Here is an 8,294-nt window from a genome sequence, read left to right on the forward strand (position 1 = left end):
TGATGTATATAAATCACTTTAAGCGAGTGCACAGGTATGAGAAATTATTAAAAGGCTAATGGAAAGTTGTCGCTTATCTCAAGGAGGCTGGAATACAAAAAGGGAGGAAGTTATGTTTTAGTTGCATAGAGCCTTGGCCAGACACCATCTGGAGAACTGCATCCAGTTTTGGGCACTGTACCTCAGGTAAGTTATGCTGGCCTTGGAGTGGGTACAGCGCACGTTCAACAGAATGATTAAGAGGCTTAAAGGGTTAAATTAGGAGGACAGATTGCATCAACTTGATTTATATTCCCTTGAGCTTAGACAGTTGAAGGCTGATCTAAGCAAGGTCTTTAAATGATAAATTAAATGATTCAATAGGGTAGATACGGAGAAATTATTTCCTCTGGTGGGGGAATCCAGAACAAGGGGAGCACAATCTTTCAATTTCATACTTAGGAGTGAAATCAGGAAGCACTTTTTAACACAAAGGGTAGTGGAAATCTGGAACTCTCCCTCTCAAAGGGCTCTGGATGATGGGTGAATTGGAGCTTTCAAGACTAAGTTCAATAGAGTTTTGTCAGGTAAGGGGATCAAGAGATATGTAGAAAAGGAAGGTAAATGGAATTGATGTACAGGTCAGCCATGATCTAACTGAATGGAGGAATAGGCTCGAGGGGCTGAATGGCCTAGTCCTATTATGTTCCTTTCTTCATATGAAACTAGTATGGTTGGTATTCCTCTTGATTCTCTTCTTCCTCCTCGGCTACAAATCCTCCATCCCAGTCACTCCTTACCCCTCCTTTGCATCATCAACATGATAAATCAAGACGCAATGCATCAACTCCCACTCCAACTCATTCTTTGCTACAGCATGCAAAATGCAGAACTCCTATTCATCACTTGCCCTTCCTCGTACACTTAGGCTTTGAAAACCCAAGCTTACGGTCACGTAATTATTACTTGTTTCCCTTTTCATCTTTTCACTTTCCTGCCTTGCAATGTAGCTCATGTGGTGCCCTGCAATCTGTGCCCTGTTTCACCTTGTTCAGAATAGTAGATTCAGAGCCTGTGTTTGCAGAGGGGATAAATTCAAAACTAATGTGCAGGAACATTATTTCAGCGAGTCTTTTCTCAATCTGCAGAAAGGATTCCCTTGGGAGAGGATGGAAGCAGTTAGAACGGATTCATTCAATTGCAAGTTAGAATGATTTATTTTGGAAAATTGTATTTAGGGATATAACATAGGAATAATTTGTAAGTATGATACGTGTAACATGCTTGGGAGGAACAAGTAACTTTGGAGCTATGGTTCCCAACACTGGGATTTTCCAAGCTTCATGTCTGGGTTGATTGACAAGTTGATAGACAATGATTGCCATGATTAGTTAGTAACTCAATTATCATTGCATCATACAATTCCAGAATGGCAGAAGGCGAACTAGATGGACCATGGTCTTTTTCGTGTAGCTATTCCCATGCACTTGAGGTGTCCTGCGCTCTGGGCCCTGGCGTGCCCTGCATGTTTGGGAGACTATATATAAAGGATGTAAGAGTATGGATATGTTTTTACATTGTATTAAAAACAGAGTAAAGTCAGAACACTGTCTGATCTTAATTACAATGACACTCAAGGTCAAATACCTGTTTGCTATAGCATAAAACTTCAGACAATGTAACAGGATATTGAGAAGTATATGAGGCCTGCAACGATTGTGTGATCAGCAATCTGTCGATGACCTAAGGGCTATAAACTGACCAAAGTTAAAACTCAGCAAAAATTGGACAATGTATGATTGTTTTAACATGGTATACAGAGAGATACAAAACTTCACCCACTAGGAACTCTGAGTACCTTCAAGGTGAGCTACTGTGAATGGTCTGAACAGGCATTGCTCACCTTCTCAAGGGTAATTAGGGAAGGGCAACAAGTGCTAACCTTGCCAGCAACATTCACATCCAAGGCACTAACAAAAAGCTTTCCATGCAAGTTCTTTGTACACGGGTTTCCAGATGTAGCACTGCATCTACTGTCATCTACGGTGAATGTTTTGAAACAATAATAAATGTAGCTAATTGTCATCTTGTTGTCTCTAGCTTTCTGAATGTCATTAAAAAGGTTAAGAATTGTAGTTAAGGAAGAGGGGTGTGAAATATTTGATGTGATAAGCATAGGGATAGAGGAAGTATTAATGGGATTCGCATCCTTGAAAGTTGATAAATTACCAGGGCCAAATGAAATGTACCCCAGGCTGTTGAAAGATGCAAGAGAGGAAATAGCAGAGGGTCTGACTATCATTTTCCAGTCTTCACTGGATACAGGTGTGGTGTCAGAGGATTGGAGAACTGCTAACATTGTACCTTTGTTTAAAAAGGAAGCGAGGGATAGACCAAATAATTACAAGCCAGTCAGTCTAACCTCAGTAGTGGGTAGATTATTGGAATCTATTCTGAGACACAGGATAAACTGTCACTTATAAAGGCACTTAATCAAGGATAATCAGCATGGATTTGTTAAGGGAAGATCTTGTTGGAACAACTTGATGGAATTTTTTGAAGTATTAACAAGGAAGATAGATGAGGGTAGTGCAGCTGATGTGGTCCACATGGATTTTAGCAAGGCTTTTGACAAGCTCCTGCATGGCTGGTTAAAAAAATAAAATCCCATGGAATCCAGGGAAATGCACCAGGGTGGATGCAAAATTGTCTCAGTGGCAGGAAACAGAGGGTAATTGTTGTCAGGTGTTTTTGCAACTGGAGGGCTGTTTCCAGTGGCGTTCTGCAAGGCTCAGTACTGGGTCCCCTTCTTTCTCAGGTATATATTAATGATTTGACATAAATGTAGATTGGATAGGCTGAGGTTGTTCTCCTTGAAACAGAGAAGGCTGAGGGGAAATCTGATTGAAATGTACAACATTTTTAGGAGCCTGGATAGAGTGGAGGTGAAGGCTCTATTCACCTTAGCAGAGAGGTCAGTGACGAGGGGGCATAGATTTAAAGTGATTGGTAGAAAAATCAGAGGGGAGATGAGGAAAACATTTTTCACCCAGAGGGTGATAGGGGTCTGGAATTCACTGCCAGAAAGGGTAGTTGAGGCAGAAACTCTCAACTCATTCAAAAGGAGTCTGGATATACACCTTAAGTGTCGTAATCTGCAGGGCTATGGACCAAATGCTGGAAGGTGGGATTAGAATGGGTGGATTGTTTTTTGGCCAGCACAGACATGATGGGCCAAGTGGCCTCTTTCTGTGCATTAAACTTTCAATGATTTTAAGAATTATGCCAACATAGGGTCCATGATAAGGTGGATTGAACCTGAACTGAGTGCGGTAAGGATCATGACAAGGTAGACTGTACAGGTTTTGTGGGCAGAGTAAGAACTTTTCTTGTTCTCTGATTTCTTGGTAAGGAAATGGAGTAATGAAGAGGAAAAGAGAAAGTACGAACCGACTTGTCACGAGACACTTTTTTGTAGACAACATCCTTCTTGGATTTCTTGCTGGTTGCACTCATCCTTTCTGCAGTGGGGTTGTCAGTAAGTGTGGGACCTAGGTTTACGAGAAGGCAGAGAAAAAAACTAATTGACTCCATCTAGAACAAAATATCTCCTGAACAGCAAAATAACAAAACAATGGACTATCTGGGAATCAGCACTGTACACTGATTAACCAGTTTCACACTCTGGGACTGGGTGGGACAGTGGGTCAGACACTGTCCTTTCACACTCTGGGACTGGGTGGGACAGTGGGTCAGACACTGTCCTTTCACATAGCATTGCTGCACTAGAACTAGACACTAACTCAGAAATGTAGTAAACAACAGGATAGTAACAAACTTCAGGAGGTCATAGTCAGACTGGGAAAATAGTCAGAAACATGGCAGATGAAATTTAATGCACAGAAGTCTCAGAACCTCGACAGAGTTCCTTTGTCCTCACTTTCCACCCCACCAGCCTCCACATCCAAAGGATCATCCTCTGCCACTTCCGCCACGTCCAGCGTGATGCCACTACCAAATGCATCTTCCTCTCCCGACCCCCGTCATCATTCCAAAGGGATCGTTCCCTCTGCGACACCCTTGTCCACTCCTCCATTATCCCCACCAGCTCGTCCCCTTCCCATGGCACCTTCCCCTGCAATCACAGGGGGTGTAATACCTGCCCATTTACCTCCTCGCTCCTCACTATTCAAGGCCCCAAACACTCCTTTCAGGTGAAGCAGTGATTTACTTGTACTTCTTTCAATATAGTATACTGTATTCGCTGCTCACAATGCAGTTTCCTCTATATTGGGGAGACCAAATGCAGATGGAGTGACCGGTTTGCGGAACACCTCCGCTCAGTCCAAAAGCAAGATCCCGAGCTTCTGGTTGCTGGCCATTTCAACACCCGCACCCCTCCCCCCGCCCCAACTCTCATGCTCACATCTCTGACCTGGGAGTGCTGCAGTGTTCCAGTGAACATCAATGCAAGCTCGAGGAACAGCATCTCATTTACCGATTAGGCACGCTAAAGCCTGCCGGACTGAACACTGAGTTCAATAATTTCAGAGCATGATGGGTCCCCCATTTTATTTTTATTTTTAGTTATTTTTTATTTGTTTATTTTATTTTAGTTTGTTTCTACTGTGCCTATCCACTGTTTTTTTTTTCATGTTTGTGTTTGGGGCCAGAACTGTTCATTTTTCAGTCAATTAACACCCTCTCTGTACTAACGCATTGTCTTTCAGTACACTATTAACATACCATTTGCCTTGCTCCATGACCTTCTGGTCAGTTATTCCCCGTGACCCTGTCCTATCAACACCTTCTCTCTAGTTATCTTTTGCCCCACCCCTCCCTTACTTGCTTAAAGCCTTTTACATTTCTAATATTTGTCAGTTCTGATGAAGGGTCACTGACCTGAAATGTTAACTCTGCTTCTCTCTACAGATGCTGAGTATTTCCAGAATTTCTTGTTTTTATTTCTGAAGTGATACATTTTGGTAGGAAAAATGAGGAGAGCCAATGTAAACAAAATGGTACAATTTTTAAATGGGGTGCCAAAACAGAGAGACCTGGGGATGTATTTACACAAATCTTTAAAGATGGCAAGGCAAGATGAGAAGACTCGTAAAAAGAGTATGGGATCCCTGGCATAGAGCACAAAAGCAAGGAAATTATGCTAAACCTTTATAAAACACTGGTTAGGTTTCAGCACTAGATTTTAGGAAAGATGATAAGGCCTTGGAGAGGATGCAGAGGAGATTTACTAGAATGATACCAGGGATGAAAGAGTTCAGTCTACAAGTATGTAAAGAGACTAGAGCAGCTGGGGTTGTTCTCCCTCGAGCCGAGAAGGTTAAGAAATGATTTGATAGAGGCGCTTAGACTCTGGAAAGATTTTGATACAGTAAATAATTGTTTCCAGTGGCTGAAGGGTCAGTAAACAGATGTCACAGATTTAAGGTGATTGGCAAAAGACTCAGGCAACGTGAGAATATTTTTTTATTCAGCAAATGATGATCTGGAATGCACTGCCTGAAAGAGTGGTGGAAGCATTTGGAATAATAACATTCAAAAGGGAATTGTATAAATACTTGAACAGCAAAAACTGGTTGGGACGATGGTTCAAAAGGCCTCCTCTGTGCTGCATTATAATGCTGTATTAGAATTCAACACTATTACTGGCAGAGTAACATTGCGGCATTAGAAATAGAAGATAAAGTTGTTGACACGGAGAAATGTTGGGAGTGAGATTTATCATCAGAAAGAGTGAGACAGATCAGAGACATGACTAAACACAGGGAGCTGGTTTTATCTTTAAGAGTGAGACTTATCAAAATGAGGTGATGTTTTTAAACCAAATTGACTACTGGGAGCTTTTCCCCAAAACTGCTTTGGTCACAGCAATAATTTTAAATTAAAAAATAATGAAAATAAATAATGGAAGCATTTTGAGTGAGTACCTGAAGGAGCCTCAGGACTGAGACACAGATGTCAACTAGTCAATATCCTTCAGCATCTCCTGGACAATCCCTTCGGACAAGAAGCTTCTCTTGGCCGGCCGACACCCCAAACAGGAAATCTTCCTCTCAACACACTGTGTGAGCCCAACACTGGTATCCACAAGTGGGAGCTGGAATCATTTATAGTCCAGTGATTTGCTGTGACCATCCCTAAGCTGTCGGAAGGAGGCTCGTGTTTCCCATTCACGTGTTCAAGCTTTGAAATCTTTTGACAAGGTCTAGTAAATCTTTGGAGGCCGTCAGCCTGAGAAGATTACAGGGCATTGTCAGCACAGCAGATTCTCACCAAGGTTACACCTCTTCATGTGATAAATCTTTTAATAAGTACATATAATCTGTCGAATCCTTCAATAGATTTACAACATCATACATAACTATATATATTAACACCTGACAAATCACAGGAAAACGTCACTCATGTGGTCAGGGTCCACCCAATTAAACAACAGTACAGCACTCCTGGTGGCTCAAGTTGGTAACTGCACCACCTGGTATAATGTCGACCAGACCAGACCAGACAGCTTCAAGTTAGATCCCCTATTTGTGCCGAGCCAACTGGTCCCCAGTGAGGCATCAGTTGAGGGGGCTCAACTGGCCAGACCATCATTGGGTCAGGGAGGGGAAATCACTGAACCAGGAGCCGCCGCCACCACCCCCTCCCCCGCCCCCCCCTCCCGTTGGAGGTATGTGCATGTGGACATTGGATAAGAATGAATTCAGGGTTGGCTATGGTGAACACTGTAGGTGAAAGGTCAGCCACCATTCACTATCTCACCTGGTCTGCGAATGGTTGCTTGAGTGAGGTACCAAAGCGTATCCAAGATGTAGGGATATAGGACTGTACCTATACAGTAAGTCAGGACCTGCTGGAGAGGAACAGAGAAAAATTAGTTTTAGTATATATTCAAGATCTTGTATCTTGTGGTTTAGTGTGTATTGGAAACTCCCACAACCTGGGGTTTAAGATAGTAATGCAACTCTTGCAACCTGCGGTTTATAGTCTGTAATGGAACTCATGTAGTTTATGGTTTGGTTTGTAATGGAACCCGTGCAGTTTGTGGTTTGGTTTTTAATGGAGCTCATGTTAATTGATCGCATTTTATTTTACATAGGAAAATATACATCCATAGATTTGCTGAAGTCTTTGTGCATTTAATCACCTTGTCCTTACACAGTCCACACGGTAGCTGCCTCAATGTACAGCTGGTAGAGACTGCACTTTTTGTACACTTGGGTAATTTGACAGTAAAGTTTGATTGAACCTGGGGGTATAATGGTGGATCTGATAGGGTTAGGATCATTTTTTGTAAAGGGAATTGAATAAATACTTGAAAAAGAAAACTTGCAGGTTTGTGAAGAAAGAGCAGGGGATCAGGGGCATTGGAAAGCTCTTTCAGAGAGAGCAAAGGCATTCTGGGCTGAATGACCATCTTCTGGGCTGTAAGGTTCGATAATCTGGTATTCTAGGTCTCCCTCCAAGAGTGCCTGAAGACTTTTGAGTGAGAAGCAAACTTAGTGCAGGGGTTGGAGACACATATGTGAGGATTTGTTAGGGAGTGCAGTTGGGGGAAGGGGTGAGGTTGGTCAGATCCCATTGGTGTATTTCATATATGGATGGGTCTTGGAAAAGATATAAAATTTGGAGGTGATTGAATCCCAGTCCTCTATTCAACATTGTACAGTATGAACAATCTTACAAAAAAAAAACAAACGCAGAAAAGTCTCTTCCTTCTTGCCGTACATGGGTGAATAGCGCTTTATGTCCTGAATGCAGAATCTTGCACCCACTATGTGCACCAACAGTCTGCTCTTCATTGTTCCCCCTTCAAAGGGGTATAACTGGTGCCCCATCTCTCCATGAGCCGATCATAGAGTCAACAAGAACTTGTACTTATGTAGCACCGGGGGAGATGGTAAACTGCTTTAAATCCCATTAATTAATAATCTGGAATTGAAAGCTAGACTCAGTAATGGTGTCATGAAACTGTCATTGATTGTCGTAAAAACCCACTTGGTTCACTAATGTCCTTTAGGGAAGGAAATCTGCCATCCTTACCTGGTCTGGCCTAGATGTGACTCCAGACCCACAACAATGTGGTTGACTCTTAATAGTCCTCTGAAATGGCTTTGAAAGCCACTCAGTTCAAGGGCAATGAGGGATGGGCAACAAATGCTGGTTTTGCCGCCAGCGCTGCCCACAATACAAGAATATAAAGAAACAAGGCACTTCCCAGGAACATCATAAAGCAAAATTTGGCACTATGCCACATAAGGAAATATTAGGGCAGATGGCCAAATGCTTGGGCA

General features: G+C 42.4%; 1 protein-coding gene across 2 annotated transcripts in view; it reads right to left on the reverse strand.

Annotated features, from left to right (window-relative positions):
- Positions 1 to 6,838, reverse strand: part of LOC137374834 (S-arrestin-like) — a 55,106-nt gene extending 48,268 nt beyond the window's left edge. The window contains exons 1-2 of one of the 2 annotated variants that reach the window (XM_068041377.1): positions 6,763 to 6,838; positions 3,430 to 3,530 (exon numbers count right to left, since the gene is read on the reverse strand). In XM_068041377.1, coding sequence (XP_067897478.1) covers positions 3,430 to 3,495 — 66 coding nt within the window. In that variant the 5' untranslated portion in view covers positions 3,496 to 3,530; positions 6,763 to 6,838. Of the gene's footprint in view, positions 1 to 3,429; positions 3,531 to 5,927; positions 5,988 to 6,762 lie in introns of those variants that run through there. The other variant, XM_068041378.1, reaches the window with a different exon arrangement.
- Positions 6,839 to 8,294: the final 1,456 nt, after the last annotated feature.

This window comes from Heterodontus francisci, chromosome 11 (genome assembly GCF_036365525.1).
Source record: "Heterodontus francisci isolate sHetFra1 chromosome 11, sHetFra1.hap1, whole genome shotgun sequence".
Taxonomy (NCBI): domain Eukaryota; kingdom Metazoa; phylum Chordata; class Chondrichthyes; order Heterodontiformes; family Heterodontidae; genus Heterodontus; species Heterodontus francisci.